General features: G+C 45.2%; 1 protein-coding gene across 1 annotated transcript in view; it reads left to right on the top strand.

Moving 5' to 3' along the window:
- SLC17A8 (solute carrier family 17 member 8) overlaps positions 1-26,407 on the top strand; it is a 769,865-nt gene that overhangs the window by 510,960 nt on the left and 232,498 nt on the right. Inside the window, exon 7 of the mRNA XM_069629352.1 lies at positions 1,204-1,343. Coding sequence (XP_069485453.1) covers positions 1,204-1,343 — 140 coding nt within the window. The remainder of the gene's footprint in view (positions 1-1,203; positions 1,344-26,407) is intronic.

Here is a 26,407-nt window from a genome sequence, read left to right as displayed (position 1 = left end):
AGTAGCCCCCCCTTCTGCATCCGCACACATCAGTACCCCATAGCATGGCCATGGGTCTGTTGTGCAACTCACCGAGCAGCCAGGCACGTGGTCCAGCATGCGTGAGAATAATGGTTATGAAATGCCATGCAGCTGGCCCACTGTGTGTTGGTAGGTGCCTGTGGCCAGGAAGTGTAGCACAGACAGCACCTTTAGTAGTGGGGGGGTGGCGGTGCGTATTTCTATGTGGCTGGCAATGTCGTTCTGTATCATGTCCACTATGTTGGTGATGGTGTCACGGTCTAACCGGTACAGGGTGTGTATCTGCTCAGGGGTTAGGTTGAATGGGCTGGGTCTGGTGCAAGGGATTGTTGGCTGCCTACGAGGCACTGGTGGCTGCGCTGGTGGTAATTGCTGGGCCTGTCTCACCCTCCTTCAACTCCTGCGTCTCATCTGTGCTGCCTGTTGTTGCTGCTGTAGTTGTTGTTGCTGTTGTTGCTGTTTTTGCTGTAGTTGTAGCAGTATAGGCATGTCCTCCAGCGCCATGATTGCAACTGCTAGTGGTAGCATTTTGGTGTAGGAAGGGGGGTGGTGTGTAGGTGTGCACCTTTTGTACTGGGCCACTCAACATTGCCTACACCTGTGGGGGGTGGGGTGGGGGGGTTGTGGAGTGTGGGTGTGCTCAGTTTATACTGGCACATCCTCCATTGACTCCACCTGTGGGGATTGTGTGCACCTGTGGCAGCTGCCTTGTATCCTGCTTGCTCTATGCGGGTGGTCTGCGATGCCTGTATGGCCGGCATCGTGCAGCCCGTGATTACCGGCTTCGCAATGCCGGTATTTGCATGTATGCATGGGTTGGAATTACCCCCTATTACCGGCATGCCGGTATTTGCTCCCTGAAGGGGTGCCTGTACGCGCCTATGCCGCTATTAGCGGCACCGTTATTTAGGGTGCCGCTAATTCCGGGTTTGCGGGTCGGAATGCGATGGGACAGTAAACGATGCCGGTATTACCATACCGGCATCGTTTTTGCCTTAGCGGCAAACCTCGTAATGAGGCCCATTGAATTGAATACATTGATAAACAGGCTACACCACAAATACACAATGAACTGAATCAATCACATTGCATGCATTTTATTGTACTCTCATTTCTAGGTAGAGCGGCTATTTTTGTTTTTTGTAAAGCAAAGGTTGTACAGTTCTCTTTCTTTGTCACTAGGAGTGTTTGGAATGATCTGGTATATCTTCTGGCTGTTGCACGCCTATGAAAGTCCTGCTGTACATCCCTCGATAACTGCTGAAGAGAGAACCTACATCGAAACAAGCGTTGGGGAAGGAGCTACATTAGTTACTGGTGGAGTAAGTGTGACTTTAGGGTCGTGAAGTGTATCTTTCCATCTACAATTTTCAGTGCACTCTTTTATTGCAGTGATTGTCATTGATTGATTTTCTGTGTATCTTAAGCACAACCCTTGTTTCCGGAAGCAGCAGAGGGCTGTTACAGGCATACATTGGATGGTAACAGTAGAGGACCAGCCTTATGACAGAGAATGTATTGCCGACTTGCAGGGGTGTTGCTAGGTCAGGAATTGGTCTGGGGCTACACTAATGTTGAGACTGTCGGGACTTGGGGCTAGCTGGCCTTTCGGTTGTAGCTCCTGGGCTTCTATCTGGGGCTACAACCAAAATACCCATGGCTATAGCCCTCTGAGCCCCCCCTAGCAACGCCTCTTGCCATTTAGGGTGTAAGGTGCCTCTTCCTTGTTTGTTTGATTTCTGTATATATATGAGTGGACTGCAAACTGTGGGAGACCTGAGCAAAGGAGTCGGACACCTCACTGCACACATGTGCATACCAGGAGTACCCAGGGGGAAAGGTGGATGGACCTTAGTAAGGGCCAAGGGGAGGTTCACCCATATGTGACAACAAAAGCAGAAAGAAGCAGGAAGACTCTGTACCCTGGACCAGAGTATTATTGTAACACACAAGTCCGGAAAAAATGTCCAGAGGGCAAAACTGTGTTGCTTACAAAAAATGTACCAAATTTTATTTGCCATGATACAGAAAATATATAAAAGAATCAATTAATGACACATTACTTTAGAAAACATAATTATATCACATAACACGACAACATGGGTAAACATAACACATGGCTAAAATTAGTCCACCATGACAACCATTCATAGTGCAGCATTCAGACCATACATCATTCATAGTGACATTCAACCGAACAACAATAGCTAAAAATGACACAATTGATTAACAATCGGGAGTGGGATACACATTCCCCACATCCCGTCTGATTATTTTAATGTTTAGAAATTAATTAACATACAACAATAGAAATAATTAAAACAATCTATCGCAAGGGTGGATCTGAGAAGAAAGGTGTTGTATAGATCACATCCCTGGGGAGTAAACTCAACCGGTTTCGACGTAGAATGTATATTGAACAACATCTACATCAAGAGATACAAAGCAAAAGGCTCATATGATTAGCCAATCATGTACACGATGAGAAAGGAGGGTCAATGGGCTGGAATCTGACCCCAAAAAAAGGGACTGGAGCTGCAAATGGAGGAGTGCTGCTCTTACTAGCCCCCTACAGTGGTAAATATGATGGGGTTGCCTCTTGGATGGTCACGTGACTTCTGTTACGGGCAGAGACCCATTCAGTGGATCGCCGTCCCATCAATAACGCAGCACGGTGACTGCGCTTCGCTTCGCGAGCGGGCTGCTCAAATCCATGACTGCGCTTCGCTTTGTGAGCGGGCTGCCCAAATCCATTACAGCAGCCCTATCGTCCACGAATCGACTTTCAACTTACCAGGCCATTCTCCGTTGACACAACCTTCTCTGCTGCATCTAGCATCCAAGAGGCAACCCCATCATATTTACCACTGTAGGGGGCTAGTAAGAGCAGCACTCCTCCATTTACAGCTGCAGTCCCTTTTTTTGGGGTTTAGATTCCAGCCCATTAACCCTCCTTTCTCACTGTGTACGTGATTGGCTAATCATATGAGCCTTTTGCTTTGCATCTCCTGGTGAAGACGTTGTTCAATATACATTCTACGTCAAAACCGGTTGAGTTTACTCTCCAGGGATGTGATCTATACAACACCTTTCTTCTCAGATCCACGCTTGCGATAGATTGTTTTAACTATTTCTATTGTTGTATGTTAATTAATTTATAAACATTAAAATAACCAGACGGGATGTGGGGAATTTGTATCCCACTCCCGATTGTTAATAAATTGTGTCATTTTTAGCTATTGTTGTTCGGTTGAATGGCACTATGAATGATGTATGGTCTGAATGCTGCACTATGAATGGTTGTGATGATGGACTAATTTTAGCCATGTGTTATGTTTACCCATATTGTCGTGTTATGTGATATAATGATGTTTTCTAAAGTAATGTGTCATTAATTGATTCTTTTGTATATTTTCTGTATCATGGCAAATAAAATTTGATACATTTTTTGTAAGCAACACAGTTTTGCTCTCTGGACATTTTTTCCAGACTTGTGTGTCACCCATATGTGAGACACCTACACGAAGGCCCCTGATTAAATAAACAGACACAGTCTGGCTTCTTTTAACAAGCAGGAAACACTTTCCTATATAAATATATATATATATTTTAGTCAAACAAATCCTTGTCACACTTAGCCATATTACAATACTGAGCTCCGAACAGAGGCTCTCTCGAATAATGCAGGAAAGTAACAATGTTCAACAGTTTTCAATTCATCACTTTTGGTATCATAAATTACACATTTTCTGCCTTAGATTTTTCTCAGTGGATCCTGTGGGTCCCTTGGGACCCGATTCATTCTCATTTGCTGAATAACTATTCATATATTTAAACGTTAGCACCTGGGAAGTTTGACATACACGTTGGTTCAATCAATCTCCATATAACTCAGAGTGATCCCCTGAGACTGTGTGCATTCACCGTGGTTGACTAAATAAACTCCTTTTTATCTCAGCAGTGACTTGAGGAAAGTGCGCATTCAACTTTGGTAAATAAATATTTTAAAAAAAAACATGTAGGTCACATGAGAAAGTGCGCCTTCCACTTTGGTAAATAAATATTCAAATGTAGCAGGAAGGTCACATGAGGAAGTGCGAAGTTACTTGTGGTAAATCAATATTCAAACATATCAGGTAGTGCACATGAGGAAGGGTGCTTTCACCTTTGGTAAATACATATTCAAATATAGCATGTCGATCACATGAAGAAGTGCGCATTTAACTTTGGTAAATAAATATTCAAATATATCAGGTATGTCACATGAGGAAGTGCGCATTCACCTTTTGTAACTACATCTTCACATATATCCCATAGTTCACATGAGAGAGTGCGCAATTCACCTTTGGTAAATAAATATTCACATATATCCTGTAGCTCACAGGAGAGAGTGTGCCTCCACCTTTGGTAAATAGATATTCACATATATCCTGTAGCTAACAGGAGGGAGTGCGCCTTCACCTTTGGTAAATAAATATTCAACTTGATTGGCTCCACTCCCCCTTCACACAGGTAGTTAACGACTACCACTGGGAGGTACCACACTCCCACTGCATTTCGTCACACTCCCCAGTCAAGATAACAGGCTGTATCCCTTTCTCAGTAACTCAGTACAACGTTAGGACAGGGCTCCTTGGATAAACCATCTCAGAGGGAAGTATACGTTGTGCCCCACAGGGCAGGTGAAGAGTACCACTAATGGGGCATGTAAATCAACGTCCCCCTCAGGCTAATATGTCACCTGAAACCCGGGTCAATGGAAGACTATATCAGCATGGACCAGGGACTGACCACCTGAGAAATACGCGGGATCTTTCCAGCATCAGGGTGGCCCAAACCCCTCAGAGCACCACAGCGCCTTCTTCACAGCACACTCAAAGTCATCCAAAACCCCTTGAACATGGAGCGTAGATTGCTTTACATCCCTCTCAGTGTCCCACAGGGAACCTGAGATGAGAAATGTACCATACGTCAGGGTATTCCACGGCCCACATGTACGGCAGCAAGCGGCTTACGCAGGGCTCGTGGGTCCATTCTTAGTGTTTCCCTCTCCTACCTGACTCAATATTCTTCACGCAATGCTGCCCTGCTCCCTCTCTCTCTCTCTCTTCGTAGTGGTGGCATGCCGGCGGAAAACACCCGCCAAGTGCACCTTTAACCAACTGACCCCACACACTCCCTTTACCCCGGGTGGGGGAGAGACACTGGCTCACGCCAGGTGGACAGCCTAGCGAAAGGGGACCGTCACTGGACTCCAGAGGGCCTTGATGCCCTCAGTGGCAGGCTTGAGCTCCTCTCTTCATTCGCCTCTCCATTGCACACCCCCTACCGATCCCCTCCAGCCAATATATTCTCTGCGGGGACTCTCCAACTCTCTCCGCCACCTCCTACGAAACCCTTGTCCCTAAGGGTTTCTTTGCTCCCAAAGTGCATACAATACAATATAACATTTTTCACTCCATAACAATGGCACAGTCCACCATTGTTCAGAGCAACACAATGGTTCATTATTATACACATTTGTGAATGCCATAATGTGCCCAGGCAGTCCCCTTCTGATAGTTTCGATTTTGTCTCTAGGTGCATCGTAGCTCAATAGTCTCACCGACTGATCTCTCGCTGAGATCGCCGGAGCTCATTAATGACCTCCGAAGGATTCTCAGGCGCTGTTCCTTGAAAGTCTATTAATGCAGACGGTCTATCCCTAGTCACAGCATCTGACCTTGGCATGTTTTCCTCTTGTGTTGGGCAGCGCGTGCCAGAGTTCCTATGCCCAGAATCTTGACTTTGGGTCTCAGACTGTTCTGCGGGACCAGGAGTGGAGTTTTTGCTGCCATACCAGTAGCCTATGGCTAGACCTTCAGTACTTTTATCCCCTACCTCTTCTTCTGGATTGACCAAAATGTCTGAGGGCCTTTGGGCTACGTCAGTAGTTGGAGACTCTTGGTCCTCTTTATTTCTCGGCTCTTTTGACTCTGAGGCTACAGGCAGTACAGTACATGGGCCTGCAGGTGGTGAGATTTCCCTTTGTGGGGACTCCAGTGGAGAACTTCTGGTGCTCCTCTTACTGGGGGAAAAGGGAACTTCAGCAACCATCAGATCCATTTCCACATCATTTCCTATGGGCAGGAGATGATTTCTGTGAAGGGTCTTCACATCCCTCAGGGTGCCCTCCCTTCTCAGTCTGAACACAGGCAACCCTGTCATCTGTCGCTCAATACAATATGGCTGTGATTCCCAGCGGTCTCCCAGCTTGTTTTGCCCTCTTTTTCCTAGACTTCTAATGAGTACCTGATCCCCAGGTTGCAGGTTGTGGAACCGGACCTTCTCATCATACCTCTTCTTGTTCTGTTGTGCATTAAGTTCTGCAGTGGCTGGCGCTAATTGAAAAGCTTTGGACAATTGATCTTGAAGGTCCCTCACATACTTGCGGTAGTTTTCTTTCCCTGTCTAATCAGAGGAGACACCGAAGCTCAAGTCTATGGGTAGCCGGGCATCCCTTCCGAACATTAGATGGTACAGGGTGAATCCTGTGCTGTCATTCCTGGTGCAGTTGTAAGCGTGGACCAAGGTGGACACATGTTGGCTCCACTTCAGCTTTTCTTTTGCACTCAGTGTTTGCAGCATACCCAACAGTGTACGATTGAAGCGTTCAGCTTGGGTATCCGCCTTGTGGGTGGTAAGGAGAGGTTCTGGGTTTCTTTACCCCAATTAACTGCATGAATTCTTTGATGAGTTTGGATTCAAAGTCTCTTCCCTGATTGGTATGCAGGCAAGCAGGCCAGCCATAATGCACAAAGAATTTGTCCCAGAGTACTTTCGCTATGGTAATTGCCTTCTGATCTCTGGTGGTATGCTTGGGTATATCGAGTGAAATTATCTGTCACTACCAAGATGTTCTGAATTCCTCCGTTGTCAGTTTCAAGGCTCAGGAAGTCCACACCCACTAAGATTCTGGAGTGCTGCTGTTGGATGACTGAGGGTTTTTTGGGCAATGCATTGAACACAGGTGTGGCGATACTCTTCCACTTCTGGGCTTAGGCAAGGCCAGTAGAACCGATTTCATACCAACTCCAATGTTCTATCACTCCCTAGGTGCCCATGCTGGTCATGCAGAGCACGAAGGGACAGCGGGCGTAGGGAGCGGGGCAACACCAGTCGGTGTATCGTACGCCCTTGGATCTGACTCTCCTTGTACACTACTCCTCCTTTCGTCCCTAATGATATCCATTCTTTACGATATAGCTGGAGATTGGGCAGATTTATGTTTCCCGGTGGCCCTCTGGTGGCATTTTCTTTGCATTGTAGTACTTCCCGTAGCTCCAGGACTAGCAGCTGTATTTTTCTCAAATCTGCCCGATTCAGGTGCCGCAGTTCAGGAGCCATTAGACTGGTCACGTCACATTGCTCACTGGACCCCTTTCTCGGTCCCTCCTGGGCAGGCGATAAAACGTGCTGGTTTCATTGCCTGACAAGTTCCTGTCTGGAAAATGGCTTTCATTGTGGCCACCAAAACTATCTGATTGGGGAGGGTCTCGGAGCGGTCGTCAGTGTGGGGTTTCGGGACAAGGTGGCAGCATCTGTGTTTGTTTGTTTCTTTATTTGTAACACGCACCAGACCCAGGGGTATCAGGGCGCGAGGACAAGGACATTTTCAGCTTATATAGTTACAAGATACGAACCAAAATATAACATAACTTACAGGCTTACAGATATAATACACAGATATACATACATAAAATTGCACAAATATACATGTATGAGACACATTACAAAGTACCAGGGTTATTACAGTGTGGGTCGCCACAAGCGTGTGGTGTAGGTTGTAGGAAACCAAGTACGAAGTGAGGGGGAGTGCATATGGTGGGTTGCAGAGGTGTATTGTTGTAACTGTTAGTACAACATTTAATCTCTGAGGACGTTTCATTGGGAGAAGAGCTAGAGCAGAGGTGGCTGGTTTGGGCTTAGATATCATAGGTTTTAAACCAGTTGATAATGTTTTGTCTGAATTGTGGGTACAATTGGTCCACCCTAATTATAGGTGGGAGGGAGTTCCAGAGTTGGGCAGCTTTGACAGGGAAGCTATTACCACTGATAGTCACCCGTTTGAAGGAGGCGACTGTCAGACAGTATAGGCTTCTCTGGTGGGTCGGAGTGTAAGTCTTCTATTGAACCTCTCTGTCAAGTAACGAGGTGCTGCGTTATTAAGGCACTTGAAGGTTAGTGAGGCAGTTTTTTGTCTGATTTTATCTCTGGTAGAGAGCCAGTTACATTGTCTCCTTGCTGTTGATATATGGTCTCTTTTGGTAATTCCTAAATTTGCTCTCAGGGCGTTGACTTGGAGTATTTTAATTTTCTTAGCGATTTGTTTGTTGGATCTGATATATAGGGCGTTACAGTAGTCCATTTTAAACAACCCAAGTGCCAATGTGGTACGACTGCTTGTTGAGAGGAAGGGTTCAACAGACCTAATCAGTTTACATGTGTAGGCTGTCGATGATGCCATTGCATTCACTTGTTTTGTTAGAGTAAGGCTAGCGTCAAGGTAAAAACCTAAGGTTTTTACCTCCTTAGCAACCTTGATCGTATTGCCATCTATATCAAAAGAGGCATACTAATGGCAGAGTTTGTTGATGTTAGGTGTGGTTCACAGGATGATGAGCTCCATTTTATCATCGTTCAGGCATAGACCATGGAGTGCCATCCATGCCTCGATGATGAGGTATATCCTATTCACCAAGGCCAAATCCTGATTGTAATCCCCTGTAAGTGGGATGAGAATATGGGTGTCAACTGCATAGTTAGTGTAGGTGACACAGAGACAGTCCGGATCATCAAAGAGGGGCTTGGTAAATATATTATTCATGGTAGGGGAGGCGCAAGACCCCTGGGGAACACTGCACGTGATAGGAATGGGATCAGCTGCTTCTGATGTGGAGAAGACTCTCATGGATCTTTCACTTAAGAAAGTTTGAATCCAAGCTATAGCTTGATGCGAGAAATGCGCTGCTGATTCTAGGTGGTTGCAAAGGATATTATGGTCCACCAAGTCAAATGCTGCTGTAAGATCCAGAAGAAGTAGCAGGGCACATTTTCCCTGATCTCTCAGCTCATCAACTTGGGCCTTAAAGTCTATGAGAGCTATTTCAGTCCCATGCTGTGGTCTAAAACCAGATTGCCGGGTGCTGAGGAGTTGGTTTTGCTCCAGGAAGTTCTGAATCTGAAGGTATGCCACCCTGTCTAGTATCTTTAGGAGGAATGGCACTGTTGTAATTGGCCTATAGTTCGTAGGTATAGCAGGGTCCAGAGTTTGTTTCTTCAGGAGGGGGAGGACCCATGATTCCTTGAGGTTACTTGGGATGGTACCTGACGTGAATGACGCTTTAATGAGTTTAGAGATGAAAGGCGATAGGTCTCTCGCTGCGTCTTTTATGATTTGGGCCAGGCATTTATCACCTCGGCAGTTGGAAGGTTTGAGCGAAAGTATTATTTTATCGACATCTAGTATGGAGACTTTAGTGAAGTTGAAGCAAAGTGATGGTTTGGGTAATGTAGGTGGATTACCAGCTTGATGGGTTGATATTGGTACGTTTAATCTTTGCGTGCCAATTTTAACTTGGAGAGTTGCAACTTTGTCAGTGAGTGCTTTTCGTATGTCAGAGCACCAGGTCTTATCTTTGACACAGTTATCCGGAACAGGGATAGGGTTCTCTAATTTCTTTAGTATTGCAAAAAGTTCCTTGGTGCCTGAATTAGCTTGTAATATCCTATTATCAAAACTTTCTTTTTTTTGTGGAAATGTTAATGAAGTTGGCTTTGTTCACCTCAGATGGTGTTAGCCTCCAGATGGATCCACTATTAAGTTTTTCTTTCCTTAGTCATTTTAGATAAGGTGTGAACCAGGCATTTAAGTGTCCCCTTGGCTTGCTATTCCTCATTTCTAAGGGGGTAATGGTGTCAAGTACTTCTGTCATAACTTTGTTGAATTCGTTCACTAAGGTGGCTGGATCAAGTGATTCTGGTAGTGAGTTTAAAGTGGGGAGTATTAGCGGTAGGAGTCTGTCAGCCGTTGTGTTTTTTTATTCCTGGTTAGCATGGGAGGTGCTATGTTTTTTTTGGGGCAGGTTCATTTTGGCATCTAAGGTAAAAGCTATGAGCAAGTGGTCCACCCAAACTAGAGGGCTGATAATGGTAATGGTAGTGTTAAAGTTATAGCCAGCCACCCAGTCAAGTGTTCTGCCTTTGACATGGGTTGGTTTTGTTATTTTTTTAGAGAAACTAAGCTCTGTTAGGAAGTTGGCAATGGCCATTGCGTGTGCATCTTTAGGATCATTGTAGCCCAAGTTCATATCTTCTAGTAGGAGTGGTTGTGATGCATTTTTTAGGTTGTCTGAGAGGATCATGGAGAGGTCCTCCTCAAAGGAACCCATGGGGCCAGCCAGTCTGTATATAAGATATATACTGATAGTTTGGGAATCTGAGATAGGCAGCTTCACTGAGAGGGATTCACAAGAGTTGACGCGCAGCGGTACTGCTAATCTCATTTCTAGGTTGGATTTAGCTATGATTGCTATACCTCCTCCACGGGTGTCAGTTCTATCTTCTCTAAGGATGGTGTAATTAGCTGGAACAGCCAGCATGAGGGCGGGGCCTGCTGCTTGGTGTAGCCATGATTCGGTGATGGCTAAGAAGTTGTAATTTCCTGTTTCTATCAGGTCAGCAATTTCTAAGGCATGCGCTACTAGTGACCTAGCATTAATGAGTGCTCCTTTGAGCGGAGGAGCAGGGGGCGCTGTTGATATAGTAAGCGGGCCTTATTATGACAGTGATACGTTATAATTGGATGTTTGTTAAGTTTAGATATTCCTGGATTCAGATTGTGACTGGCACTAGGCTTAGTGCGATTCGTCTTTTTGAAGGTAGTGTCATGTTCATTACTCTGCCTGTGATGGACTGGCTGACTTCGAATAATTTAGATAGTCTCGAATGTAGTTTTATATTCCTATGCGTAAGGTCGCATGGGATGTTAGTTCTGGGAGGGTTCGGTATGGAGCTAAGGTAGGAAGGTTTATCCGAGATACAAGTGTTGTTAGTCATGGTGTTTAAAGACATATTTTGGAGTAACGAGCCGGCAGTAGAAAACAATGCAATCAGCAGGACAGTTAGGTAGAGGGTAGTGGCATGCATTGTGTACAGTAGTATTCGGCAACAGTAAATGTGCAAGTGGTGGGCCTACTCTATCTATTAATTGAAGTAGGCTAGTTAAGCATACTCCGGTCATGTACAAATCCAAGTAGGCTAGTTTGATTTTAGAGGAAACAAGATGGGCTAGTCTGAAATAAGGCAGGGCAGGTGCAATCAGAATAGTGTAGTTTACAGATCAGAATAGGCTGGTCTGATATCGGCAGGACGAGTATACCTCACCATAGGCTAGTTCATAAATCAGAGTAGGCTAGTCTGACATCGGCAGGGCAGGTACACATCACAGTAGTCTCTACAAAACGATAGGCTAGTATGACTTAGGCAGGGCCAGTATCTGTTACAATGCTTATGCTATGCACATACAGTACACATACAGGTGCACATCTCAGCGGTCATTAGATCACAATACGCTAGTCTGATTTAGGCAGGGTCAGTATCTATTACAATGCTTATGCCATGCACATACACTTTACATAGTCCCTGTAATAGGCTAGAGCCACTATATTCAGTAGTCAGGGGTACAATCATTGAGAGATGCAAGCGCTATTTATTTACAGATTAGGCTATTCCAACATTACAGTCCATGATACAATCATGTACAATCAGCAGTGAGTTGGCCTGGAAGCTAGTGCATGGGTGCCAAGGAATTTGATGCATATGAGTAGTGGGCGAGCCTACAGGACAGCACACTGGCACATGGCACACTGAGGCGGGTAGTGGTAGAGTATTTACTAGTGCAGGTGGCGCAGAGCTGTAGCGGGGTAGGCAGGCTAGATCTGATACCAAAATTTTGAGACAGCGCGAACAAACACGAGTGGCGCCTATGGAGGTGCAAACTAGTAGGTCAAGTCAACTACAGATTCAGGCACAGTGCGGGCATTACAGGTGGCACAAATGATAACGCTGGCGAAAAATGCAAGTAGCTCCAAGAAAATATCGATTTGCAAACAATGCGGGCAAGGCCGACATTGTAAATATTGAGACAGGCCATATGTAACTGAGCACATACAATTTCGCAGACAATGCGGGCAAAGCAACAAAGCAGGTATTAAGCGGCAATGTGAATCTGAGCACATATATAATTTCACAAATAATACGGGCAGGCAGAATATGCAAATAATGAGGCAGCAATATGAGTTCAAATATGAGTCTGATCACGTACGATCGTGCGAACAATGCGGATGCAGCAGATGGAACAAGCAGTGGTACAGGGCACTAGTCCAGTGAATGAGGCAAGCCGGTTGAAGGATGAGGGATCGATCAAGCCGAAATAGTCAGCTAGTGGCTATGGTCGTAGTCTATGCAGCAAGGGTTACCCCAGGGTCAGAAGGTAAGCATTAGGATCACATGCGTCAGTCAGCACGGGTAGCAGCGATCGCGGATCGCAAATGTTGGGCGACTGAGGTTCGGGTGAAAAGCAGTAGGAGGTAGGGCGAATTATGGTTTGCACTCATTTAATAGATCTGTGTAGAGCCATATTTTCTGGCCGAGGTCCGAACGGCTCCAGACACGCTAGGACAGGTGATAGCCTTGCAGTCGAGGGCCTTCCAGGAGGTGGGCCGGCTTGCGCCTCTGGTCAGAGATTGGCTTGCAAATGGAGTGCTGCAGCCAATCACTAGCAAGAACAACAAATGGCTGGGCTCTTTCGAAAATGGCAAAAAGCAGGTACGGCCATCTTTAAATTGATATTACCTCGTGTAGCACAATGGTGGCAATGTGAAACACGAGTTCCACGAAAATCATGCAGCTGGATTGCAAAGTCGATTGCATCACTGCATATTTAAACGCATAAATAGTAGAATTATGCAGTAGATTACCACGCGTGATGCGCTAAGAATAATCTTAGTCCATCATTAAATGGTGTAGCCAGGTGGCTTACCTCGGGCATCTGATAATTGGAAATACTGTGTGTTGCTGCTCCGGTAGCCTTATGGAGCTCCTGCTCCTCCAGTGGCCTCCTGCATCGACTCAGGCCAACGTGTTGTTGGCTCAAGGACGATATTCCAACTGGAAATTGTACATGGACAATGCTGCCAACCATCGATGGCCTGTAGCGTCCAATTTGGCTGACTTGAGGATGTAAGTAAGTGGATTGTTATCTGTCCTGACGGTGAAGGTAGCTCCGTGTAGACAGTTGTGTAGTTTTTCTGACACTGCCCATTTCAGGGCCAAAAACTCCAGTTTGTGGGTGGGTTAGTTTAATTCAGAGGGGTTCAGCCACCGGCTGTCAAACGCCACAGGTCGAACAGCTCTCTGTTGCTCTGGATGGTGTACAGCGCCCAACCCAGCAGAGCTGGCATCCACATGTAGGATATAGGGCAGGTGGGGATTAGCATAGGCCAGTGTGGGAGCTTCAGTAAGCATTTTTTTTAACTGGATAAAGGCTTGTTCACACTTCTCACTCCATCACAGACCAAAGTTTTTTTTTGGGCCGTGGAGTGCTTTCCCTTGCCAGTCGCTGTGTGCTGTGGTGCTTGATAACTCTTGGTCAAGTCAGTGAGCGGTCACGCTATTCTGGCAAACCCTGGCACAAACCGTCGGTAATAATTGTAGAACCCCGGGAAAACTCTCATCTCTCGCAAGTTCTGTGGCCGCGGTCAAGTCTCAAGGACTTCCATCTTGCCAGGATCCACTCTCACTCCTTCTGCCGACACTACATGGCCAATATATTTCACACTGATGCAGCAAAACTGGCATTTTTCTAGGGATACTTTCAGCCCCTGCTGCTGGAGACAATCTAGAACCTCCAGTAACCTCTGGTGATGTTCTTCCAGGGTCTGCCCAAACACGATAACATTGTCTAGGTATACCAGTACCTTGAGTAGGTTCATATCTCCCACTGTTTCTTCCATCAAACATTGAAAGGTAGCCGGTGCGCCCGAGATCCCCTAGGTATTCAAGTAAACTGGTAGAATCCTAAGGGGCAGATGAAAGCAGTCTTCTCCTTATCCTCAGGTAACATGGGGATCTTGTAGTACCCACTTCGGAGGTCTAATACAGAAAACCACTGACTCCAAGCCAGGCAGTCGAGGGCCTCATCCACTGGGGGAGTGGTATATTGGTCTGGCACAGTTCTGCTGTTCAGCCACGTGTAGACGATGCACAGCCCCACATCCTGATTCTTTTTTCATGCCAGTACTATAGGGGATTCCTGGATTATACCTGCCTGCAGCAATTGTTCAAGATGATGCCGGACATCCTCCACATCCGCAAGTACAAACCTTTGTGATCTTTATCTAAAAAGGGGTGGCATCGTTCAGGCGGATTCAGTGCTGCACCCCCTTGGCTTCGCCCAAATCGCAGTCACTGGTTGATAATACATCTGCCTTCAGTACCAGTTTGTCCCATAGGCAATTCTTCTCAAGTTCCGATAGCGGGGCTTCCCCAAAGTTTATCTTACCCATATCCAAGGGAGTATGTAAGCTTTGGGTTCCAATCGTCTGGGCCACTGATTGGGTGATGGTCAGGCCTCCGGGTAAATGCACAGTTTTATCAGTGACGTTAGTGATAGGGACTCTAATGTGGGTCACGCCGCACCCGGTATCACTGATAAGCATGCTTTGGACCATCAGGCCTCCAGGCAGTTCTTCACTTTCAGGAGCCTCCATCACCAATCTCTGACCACGGCTCCAATTCTGGGTATGTACATAACCAGGCACCATGATTGTCTGACCAGATAGTGTATCAAGTTGACTGTGGTTAGTGATGGTCACGCCTCCCACGGGCCCATCGGGTTGCTCCGCCTTCTCCATGCTTTTCTTAACATAAACCTGTTGGCATTCTGGATGCATCGTCAAAGAATGTGCGAACTGCGGACCTGCCATCTCCCTACACATCCTGGCTAGTGTACCAAACAGGGAAGAGTTGGTGCCCATGACCAGGGGTACATCCAGATATTGGTTCTTGGTGGTACACACTGGTGCCAGGACAGTCAACGTGGTGTTTACTCCAGCCACATCTTGATCTAAGTGGATCTTCACGCAGATGTAACCCAGATATCAGCAGGCTGCATCTCCAATCCCCATCAGATTCAGCCCCTCCAAAGGTTGTAAGGGCAGATGTGCCATATGTTGGCAATAGTATGGTTCATAGACAATGGTGACCTGTGAGCCACTGTCCAGTAGTGCAGTAATCCTTTGCCCTTCAAGTTCAACTGGGATTGTAATGGGGGTCCAATTAGGCCTGCAGAAATGCTGTTTGGAGAATGAGCATGATTTCGTAGTCTATTGCAAACCGCTGGTGACATTGGTTTTGAGTTGCAGATCTCATGGACGAGATGGAGGTGGTCAGCTGTGAGACACTCCTGAGCCTTAAATTGGTGCTTGGTAGTTAGTAAATCAGGATTTCGAGTCCTCATGGATATGCTGGAGTTATGGACAGTGGAGTTTACTCCTGGATTCGAGGTTCTAGCTGCTCCTCTGCTACAACCTCCTGTGTGTTTCCCGACAAGGCTTGGGCTGAAGTGGGCTTTAGAAAATCGGGCAGCCACCCTGGCATAGTCTTGGTCTTGGTCACGCAGACGAGTTGAATGGCTGTTGTCCCCACATCGATGGCAAAATGTATTTGGGGGAAGGGGTGCATGGGATGGGATAAGATAGTCTTGGGGCTGTTGAGCTCACCTAACTGCCTGGTGCTCTCTTTCACGTGCTGAAGGAAAGACGTCTCTGCCTCGCTGCTGATGTGCATGCAGGGTTTCCCTGGGTAGCAGCTGTGTCTGCAGTTTTCTTACCAGTTGTTTCAACTCTTCGATCTTTTTCTGTTGAACAATGGCTCAGTTGGGAGCTGGGATTTTGCTTTGCACAGGATGTCTCTGGGCATTAACATTGCTGTTTTCTTCTTCCAGAGCTCGTATTGACCTAAGTAGATCTTCATAAAATGGAGGGGTGTCTTGTTTATCATGCAGTATCAGTTGGAGGATGGGTTTGGCAGCATCCTTAGCCCCTCTAAATATCTGCTTCAAACGACACCTGTTCAATTGAGAAGTCTCTACTGCTCCTCTATGGTGTGCTAGTCACAACATTTGTTCAATCCTCACCAGGAACTCAGATCATTTCTCCCCGAGCTTCAGAGAGGTGGCCTGAAACCTCATCATTAAATATTCCCCAGGTTCAGTAGTGCCAAAGACTCCTTCCAGTGCGCTCATCACTTGTAGGGACGTTGGATCTGGGTTCAGTGTGCACAGGGACTGTACCGTCTGCAGGGCTGGTCCTCGCAATGCCTCTATCACTCGCCTCCTCTTGTCCTGATCTGACACTTTCCAGTCATGCAGCATAAATTGAGCGAGGTCGGCCCATACTTCGTACCCATCTTCCCCTTTGGGCACAGGCCTTTCACCTGAAAAGGGCCGCAGCCGGGTGTATGCTCCATGTTCACCAATCAAGGGAGACTGTGCTTGTCGCTCCATAGTTGCTCTAACGGCTTCAGCCACCGCCGCAGCAATAACAATGGCATCCTTGGTGTGTGTAGTAGCTTCTGCACAGTGGGGTACACCAGGCCAGGTGTCTAACTCCAATACAGGGCAGTAATCACAGAATCCCTGCCTTGAATTTCCGTGGGCAAAGTCTTGCCTGTAATAGAAACTCCACCATAACATAGCATATAACATTTGGCATCTTGCCCAGGTATGCGGCCTATACTCTACCAGTGATGGATGCTAAAGGACCAGTCATAGATAATGCCTCATTTGTTGTAAGTTGTACCGGGACCACACCTAGGATAAAACAAACCTCTGGGCTGAGTCCTTCAGCTTGTATCCAGTGTAACACATACTCATGCGCCATTTTGACTATGTTTATATGTCACTTAATATGTTAAACCAGGTGCCTAATGGTGTGGTACCCCCTGGGATCTCAGCAGTGCCTCCAAAAGTGTAAGCTGCCTCTTCCTTGTTTATTTGATTACTGTATATGTATGAGTGGACTGCAACCTGTGGGAGACCTGAGCAAAGGAGTCGGACACCTTACTGCACACATGTGCATACCAAGAGTACCCAGGGGGAAAGGTGGATGGACCTTAGTAAGGGCCAAGGGGAGGTTCACCCATATGTGAGACAGCTACACCAGGGCCCCTGATTAAACAAACAGACACAGTCTGGCTTTATATTGTATATATATATATATATATATATATATATATATATATATATATATATATATATATATATATATATATATTGGCTAAAAGATGGCTAAAAGATATGGTGCTCTCCCTCATTCAGTGGCTGGTGCTAGGAAAACCAATTTAGCCAAATCCGTATATATAAAGAAAACGCACAAGCCCCTGCACGGTTGTAACACTCCAAAAAACCGCCCAGCAGGCATATGCAAAAAATATTCCAGCACACAAGACTTTAGCTATTCTAAAATGTCATTTTATTTAGGCATAATACAGCTCATTACCAAAAACAGGGGTTAAATAATACATCCCAGTGACAGACGCAAGGTATCACAAAGCACTCACCCCACGGGTGGATGAAAAGTCACGCGTTCCGCCTGAATGCTCAGGCTTCCTCAGACCTTTTAAAATCCAAATGCGGCTAACACATCATGGAGTATAAAACCAAAAAGCAATTACAGAGCGCCTCCGTGCGTTTCACATCACGTGCGTGTTGCGGTCATGTGACTGCTACTAATACAAGAGATAAAGTCTCACCAACACATTGTCCTCCATGTTGGAATGGTCAAGTGTCTATAGAATAGATATACATGAAAGCATAATCGCAGAAACATATCTTGCTAGACACACTAGGACTATTTATAGGCCACCGCAATGAAAACTGCACAGAGAAAAAGCTCGAAACTGCTTATTTTTAAAAGAAATGTCATTATTATTTAATGTGTAACCTCTGCGCACAAGTGTGCTCATATATCATCAAAATGACTAACAATGGCTCAAATGGCCACTACTAGGCATCCGCCCCCCCATTTGGGGTAAGTGCTCCTAAGCCAAGAGACTACGAGCTGAGCAACAGCAACCTGATAATAGGAGGGCAAGTGCCCTATTGTTCCAACTTGAATACATAAAAGAAGTGGATGTCCACTTATATGTGTATGTGGAAAATAATCATAATATTCCAGGCAAGTGCCCTTACTCAAATCAATGTATAAACAGAGTATAAAAGGAGAACAGCTACGAGTTGATGAATCATATAATAACTTCTTACAATGTGCAAATAGCAAATAGCATTTCCTATGTTAGTACCTCAGTGCAAATCAGTAGCGGCTCAATTTAGATAGATTATCATAAAGTGCAAAATGTAGATGTTCCTATTTTTGTCCATTCCAACATGTAAATGACAATACCTCTATTCTACATCTGTTAGATAAAATGCAGTGCAAAAATGTGTAACCATTACTCTTCACAATGTGAAGATAGCAAATCCTATGTTAATATCTCAATACTTCCGCAATAAATGTAACAGGACTCAAAGATATAAGAATGTATAAAGGTATAAAATATCATCTCATTCCTAGCCGGCTCACGATTGCAAAAACACATACAATTCAGCGTCTATATTCAAGCCTTTAGGTTTCAAGGTGTCAAATTTACATATGAGTGTAGCTTCCAACTGTCTCAATTTCAGTTCACGGTTACCCAGTCTTTTGTTAGGTGGTACATGGGCCAACCCCGTGAAGGATAGGAATTGGACATCACCATTATGCTTGTCCTGAAAATGACTCGTCAGAGGGTATGTTAGATCCCCATTTTTTATGGCTCTATAATGTTGAAGGATCCGCATCTTTAGGGGACCAATTGTCGAGCCTATATAGTGGAGACCACAGGCACAGGTGATGGCATATACAACATATTTGGTGATACAAGAAATTCTATGTTTATATTTCCAACAATGGCCATTTGCACTCCTAAAAGAAACCATAGATACATGCTTGCACAAGTTACAATGGTCACATTTGAAAAAACCAAAACTATTCCTTTGAATCATCCGTATATTTACTGCTGGCCTGGTCTTGACCATACTCGGAGATAACATAGTTTTAAGAGTGGGAGCCTTTCGATAAGCAACCTGTGGAAAATCATCCAACACTGACCTAAGATGAGGATCAGTGAGACACACCTTCCAGTGTTTTTTCATAATCAATTTGATTTCTTTAGCATGATGGTTGAACCCTGTAATAAGTCTGATTTTTCTGTCTTTGACTTTAGTCTTTCTAATCAACAAGGATTCTCTCGTGAGTGAGGCTGCTTTCGTAAAGCTCCTAGAGATGGCATTCTTGGCATAGCCACGTCTAACAAATCTATGACTAATGTTTCTAGCTTCACTCATATAGTCGTTGTTATTGCTACAAGCTGTTTTGGCTCGCAAAAATTCTCCATAGGGGATAGAGTCAATTTAAACTTTAAGGTGATGACTCTTGGCGTGGAGAGTGGAATTAGAACTTGTGGGTTTTCTATACAATTTAGACATCAGCTTGTCATTAACTACCTGGAATTCTACATCCAGAAATACAAGATTCTGTTGGCTGATGACTATCATTAATTCTAAATTTAACGTGTTGGTATTTAGTATATCAACATATTCAGAAAGTTTCAATTCTGTCCCATCCCATATAATAAACAGGTCGTCTATAAAACGATACCAGACTATGACATGTTGGGTCCAATGTTCCAATTCCTCTGCCCACGCCTTGTGTATCTCCCACCAACCCATATGCATGACCTCATTGCCGTTCCCCTTATTTGTTGGTACAGTTGATCTTCATGAAGGAAATAGTTATGTTCTAGACAAAAAAGTAGCATGTTTAATAGCATCTGATTATGTTGTCGATTATGCTGTCGATAACTAATCAATCTACTTTCCAGAAATGATTGGCAAGCCTTCATGCCTGCTGCATGTTGAATCGAAGTATACAGGGAAACTACATCAATTGATACAAGAAGATAGCTGGGCTCCCAGTTGATATTTTCTACCTTTGCAAGCAAATCTGCTGTATCTCGTACATAGGAGCTCAAGCTCAACACAAAGGGCTGAAGGAAAAATATATATATGTTTCAGTCAACCAATCCTAACAGAGGCTCAATAATGCAGGAAAGTAACAATGTTCAACAGTTTTCAATTCATCACTTTTGGTATCATAAATTACACATTTTCTGTCTTAGGTTTTTCTCAGCGGGTCCTGTGGGGCCCTTGGGACCTGATTCATTCTCATTTGCTGAATAACTATTCATATATTTAAACGTTAGCATCTGGGAAGTTCGGCATACACCTTGGTTCAATTAATCTCCATATAACATAGAGAGATCCCCTGAGACCGTGTGCATTCGCCGTGGTGAACTAAATACACTCCTTTTTTATCTCAGCAGGCACATTCACCTTTGGTAAATAAATATTCAAATAAACCATGTAGGTCACATGAGAAAATGTGCCTTCCTCTTTGGTAAATAAATATTCACATATATCAGGTATGTCACATGTGGAAGTGTGCATTCACCTTTGGTAAATACATATTCACATATATCAGGTATGTCACATGTGGAAGTGTGCATTCACCTTTGGTAAATAAATATTCACATATATCAGGTATGTCACATGTGGAAGTGTGCATTCATCTTTGGTAAATAAATATTCACATTTATCAGGTATGTCACATGAGGAAGTGCGAAGTCACTTGTGGTAAATCAATATTCAAACATATCAGGTAGGGCACATGAGGAAGGGTGCTTTCACCTTTGGTAAATACATATTCAAATATAGCATGTCGATCACATGAAAAAGTGCACATTCAACTTTGGTAAATAAATATTCAAATATTTCAGGTATGCCACATGTGGAAGTGCGCATTCACCTTTGGTAAATACATATTCAATTATAGCAGGAAGGTCACATGAGGAAGTGTGGACTCACTTGTGTTAAATCAATATTCAAACATATCAGGTAGGGCACATGATGAAGTGTGCTTTCACCTTTGGTAAATACATATTCACATATATCCAGTAGACCACATGCGCATTCCCCTCTGGTAAATAAATATTGACATATATCCCGTGCCTCACTGGAGAGAGTGCGCCTCCATCTTTGGTAAATGAATATTCACAAATATCATGTAGCTCACATGAAATAGTGCACCTTCACCTTTGGTAAATAAATATTGAACTTGATTGGCTCCACTCCCCCTTCACACAGATAGTTAACGACTACCACTGGGAGGTACCACACTCCCACAGAATTTCGTCACAATCCCCAGTCAAGATAACAGGCTTAATCCCTTCCTCAGTACAACGTTAGGACAGGGCCACTTGGATAAACCAGAAGTATACGTTGTGCCCCCCCCCCCAGGGTGGGTGAAGCGTACCACTAACAGGGTGTGTAAATCATTGTCCCCCTCAGGCTAATATGTCACCTGAAACCCGGGTCAATCCAAGACTATACCAGCATGGACCAGGGACTGACCCCCTGAGAAATATGAGAGATCCCTCCAGCATCAGGGTGGCCCAACCCCCTGAGGGCACCACAGCGCTTTCTTCACAGCGCACTCAAAGTCATCCAAAACCCCTTGTACACAGAGCGTAGCTTACCCTACATCCCTCTCAGCGTCCCACATGGAACCCGAGGGGAGACATTTACCATACGTCAGAGCATTCCACAGCCCACATGTACACTGGCAGGCAGCTCACCCAGGGCTCGAGGGCCCATTCTTACCTGACTCAATATTCTTTGCGCAATGCTTTCCAGCTCTCTCTCTCTACGTAGCAGTGACGTGCCGGCAGAAAACACCTATCAAGTGTGCCCTTAACCAACGGACCACGCACACTCCCTCGACCCCATGTCGGGGAGAGAGACTGGCTCACATCAGGTGGACGGCTTAGCGAAACGGGACCGTCACTGGACTCCAGAGCCTTGATGCCCTCAGTGGCAGGCTCAAGCTCCTCACTTCATTCGCCTCTCCATTGCACACGCCCTACCGATCCCCTCCGGACAATATATTCTTCGCAGGGACTCTCCAACTCTCTCCACCAGCAGGGGGGCCTGCGACAGTCCTGAGGTGAAATCACCTCACAGACAACCCCACTCCCCCTGCTGGTGGAGCCTACCATCCACGTTCTTAAACCCTTTCATGTGCGCTAAAAAGAAAAAACCCTGTATGCATGAACAAATGAATACGAGAGTGTAAACAAACATGACAGCCATAGTAATGTGACACATAATCCATGCTCACGGAAAACCCACAGAAAATGTGGGTTTACACTGGTAACAGGGAATAGTAGACATTGGGAACTGAAAGATGACTGGAAGAACAGGGGATGGGCTGTAGAGGAGGGTGTCTATCAAGATGCATACTGAATGTGTTAGATTCGGGGGTGAATCTTACGATGTGCAAAGAAGGAGCGACTTGAAGAGGTTGTCTTGATTTCCAAATTACTTGAGGATGGAGGAGAATCTGATGTTGACGGTTATAAAGTTCCATAGTTCTGTGAATGCTTTTATTCAATTTCTGCTGCTCTAGTTTGCCCAGGTCTTCACTTCTGGTGTTGAGCAGACCACCAGAGATGGTGGCTTTGTCTGCCAGGGTGGGAGCATGCAAAGCGACAGCTTTGTATATGATACAGATGGCTTTATGGGTGATGCGCCCTCGCAGGTGCAGCCAGTGTAGTTTAATGAGTGGGGGTGTGAAGCAGAGAGAGGTCCTGTGAGGATGCGGACAGCAGTAAGGATGATGCTTCTCATAGGTGCTAAGGTGGTGGTGGGTGGACCGGTGAGCAGGGTGTTTCTGTTGTCCAGTGCAGATTATTTTTTAAATTCTGCATATAAATACTCAGCTAGCCACCCTGCATTTACTAACATGATATTTAATATATTTTTAAACATTGTTGATATAATCCCATTTTCAAGAGAGCCTGACCTAGATATGATTCTGAGCAGGATACATCCTTCCATATAGGACACGAGTCATATTTTCAAACCAATTATTCATTGTGTATTCATATTTAGCTTTTCAACTCTACATAATAAATGGTTGCAAAGCTAATAAAATCAGACAAATGATACGTTCAAATGTGCCCTTGTGTCCCTTTTACTGTCCTAACATTGCCATTGATTTCTCGTTAGGATGCTTGCCCCACGCTTTCTCTGATTCCATCGATGCTCAAAGCCTCCCACCCACTTTTTTTTGGGTCTGGAGGCCTCTTTCCTAATATGCCATTCGCTGTGACATCATGTCTTGTGTGCCAATGACTGGCACAAGGGCTGCACCTCACGAATTGGACACCCATCTGGAAACCTGGAAATTGATTGGCTCCCATGCCAGGAATGAACCGTGGAATGCCAGAATTGTGGGATCTACGTGATCTGACCGCGGCTGATTTTGCCGCTGTCGGAACGTTCGCATGAGAAAGGTGCAAACTACCAAAAGTTTGCACCTTTCTCATGTGAACACACGTACATACTACGGGGTCTGCAGGGGTTTCCCCCGCAACCCCCGCTCACTATACTGTGAAGTATAGTGAGCGGGGTGTTGCGGGGGACAATACCGCAGCCCCTGTTTTTTTTCATTTTTTTTTGCGGGTGTGCTGCGGGGTTGTCCCCTGCAACACCCCGCTCACTATAACACACCCCCACAACCCCCGCAGTATTTTTTAAAAATGTTATTTAACTGCAATGCTACCACCAAAGGTTCGAACTTGTGGTCCTTGCGTACCTTTATTGTTGGTAAAAAGGTACAATCCCGAATTGTATGAAGCCATTCCTGTGCCTGCATGTGTCTAAAGCCATCATCACACTGTGCAGGGTATGAACGTATTCCACTGGTAATATGTCTACATGGTAACATAATGGCATTGTCTAAACGGGAAAATGTATCTGTCAAGAGACTGCATGCAACACATTGATACTGCCTATCATTGAAGCATACAGATGGCTTTCAGGATGCTTTGCTTCCCTGACAGTCCAGCATGCCCTGCTTACTTCCCGCCCTTTTCTTTGTGTTTCAAAGGTTGTTTGCCATTCCTGGGTCTCAATGTCTTCTGTCTTCACGTGTGGCCGAAGTCAAACATCCTCCTCTTGCAGGGTATTTAATGGTGCCCCCTGTGCATTTTACTTTTTTGGCAAGAATATGTACATTTCTGAAAATGCCAATCTCCTTTTTTCACTTGAATTTTTTTCAAGGATGCATGTCTTTACTTGGCCAGCATTCACCTTGCATGCATTCACTTTGACACATTTACTTCTCCATACCTTTACTTCTTCTATCTTTCACTTCTAGGATTCACTTCGTCATTATAGGGGGAAACTGGCCTTTACCTCCCTTCTTTTCTGCCCCATATCACACCCCTTGCTAGCTTCACAATGTGAAGGTTCAGGCGAAGTAAAGGAAGGAAGAAGGAAATACATGACAAAGTAAATGTCTGGCGAGGTAATGTAGCTGAGGGAAGTGTAGGTGAAGCTTTCGGAGCAAAGTAAGGGGGATTCTGTTTTCAGTAGTCAATGATTTCCTACACCCAGGCGGTAATAAAGCAGATGCCACAGCAGTGTTTGGACATCTGGCAATTACTTATTTTAGAATTTCGTTAACATCATGTATCACTGAATTTATAAATGGGATTTATAAATCCCGCTGAGGGTAAGGGCGCTGCTGTTTAGGGCTGCGCGTCCTTTGTGTGATATTTTCTTTCAACATGCTCTTTGTGACCACGTCAACTGGGACCGCTGGGAAGCTCCAAAGCCACTGATACTCGTTGCACCGCACGCCACACCAGACAGGACGGAAAAGAAGTAGTTACGAGAAAGCATGGAGAAGGATAAAACCCTGTAGGTAAACCTTTGCAGCGAAGACCGCTGAGGGAAAGGGCGCTTCTGTTTAGAGCTGTGGAAGGTTGGAGAGGCAGAGAGGACAGTGCTATACAACAGAGTTCTTACAGCAGAGAACACAATGTTGGTAAAACGGTTCCATTTGGACCCAATTTGACCTGCTCTCATCATTTCTATGGGCCAAAGCTCTCCAACTTCATTGGTTTAAGTCTTCCCTTTTTTGTGCCAGAACTGCCCTGTTTTAGTTTGATGTGCATGGGCAAAGAAGTTTGGTTTGACTGGACCATACACAAGAACTATCAAGGCAGAAGGAGATATCCAATATATGTAGGCTACCTGATACCTACAGAGCACTGTGATTGTGATCCAGCGGCAAAGAGAACACTGGAAATTGCTTTTTTTGGTTCATTATTGGTTGCCGCTTTTAGCCTCGCCGTTTCCCGCCAAACCATCATAAAATAGGCAGGTTGCAAGCACCAAAGGAGTGCACTGATGAGTGCTGTTGGCTACCTGATACCTGCAGAAGACTGTGATTGTGATCCCACGGCAAAGAGGTACACTGCGAGGGATTTTCTAAAGGGACGGGGTACAGCCTGGAGGCAGAGGGACTAACAACCTAACATCAGTATTGTTTCATTTTTTACTTTAGAACACTGGAAATTGCTTATTTTGGTTGCCGCTTTTAGCCCCACCTCCTTTCTACCAAACCGCCATAAATTAGGCAGCTCACACGCACCAATGGAGTGCACTGCTGAGTGCTGTTGGCTCTTAGGCGGCAGGGTGGTGAAGGTGGGGGGGTGGGGTTTGTTTTAAATTACTTTGTCTCACTTTATTTTATCTTACATTTTTGTTCATTTTGAACTGTGGACTATTGAAATTTGCGCCTAACCTCTCCGGGGAACCTGTGACACACGTTTATACTCTAAAAACAGCAATTCCCGGGAGAGAGGATCTGCACCGTTTGAAAGATCTGATGGGCAAACCGCAATTTCCGAAAGAAGTAAGCAAGGGATTGCTGCCTGTTTTGGTGGGAAAGAAAGACCAGAGGCAGGAAACTAAGTTTCCAACGCAGGATATACGAGGCCTCTGGGCTACCCCGAGGGGCCCAATTACGGCGGGAACACTCCAGTAATGCCTACTGATAAAGGTGGGAATTCGCTATTGGATTGTATGGCTATACCGGGTACGTGTATCGTAGCTGTATTTTCGCGAATGGATGAGAAAGTTCATTCAGAGATAACAGGGGATTTGACCCCCCTGGGTGACTCCAACTATTATAGAAACCCCCACCGGGTACCCTGTAACATAAATTGGTGTACCCCAATCAACCAAAGCCCATATTCATTGTGCGGGAGACGAGGAGGGAGGGATTGATTACTCCCCTGCAGTTGTTGGAACCGACACCCAAAATAGCAGTAGAAT

Source organism: Ambystoma mexicanum, chromosome 12 (assembly GCF_040938575.1).
Source record: "Ambystoma mexicanum isolate Mex_15411 chromosome 12, UKY_AmexF1_1, whole genome shotgun sequence".
Classification (NCBI taxonomy): Eukaryota; Metazoa; Chordata; class Amphibia; order Caudata; family Ambystomatidae; genus Ambystoma; species Ambystoma mexicanum.
Note: the sequence above shows the minus strand (reverse complement) of the source record. Positions and strands in the feature narration are given on the sequence as shown.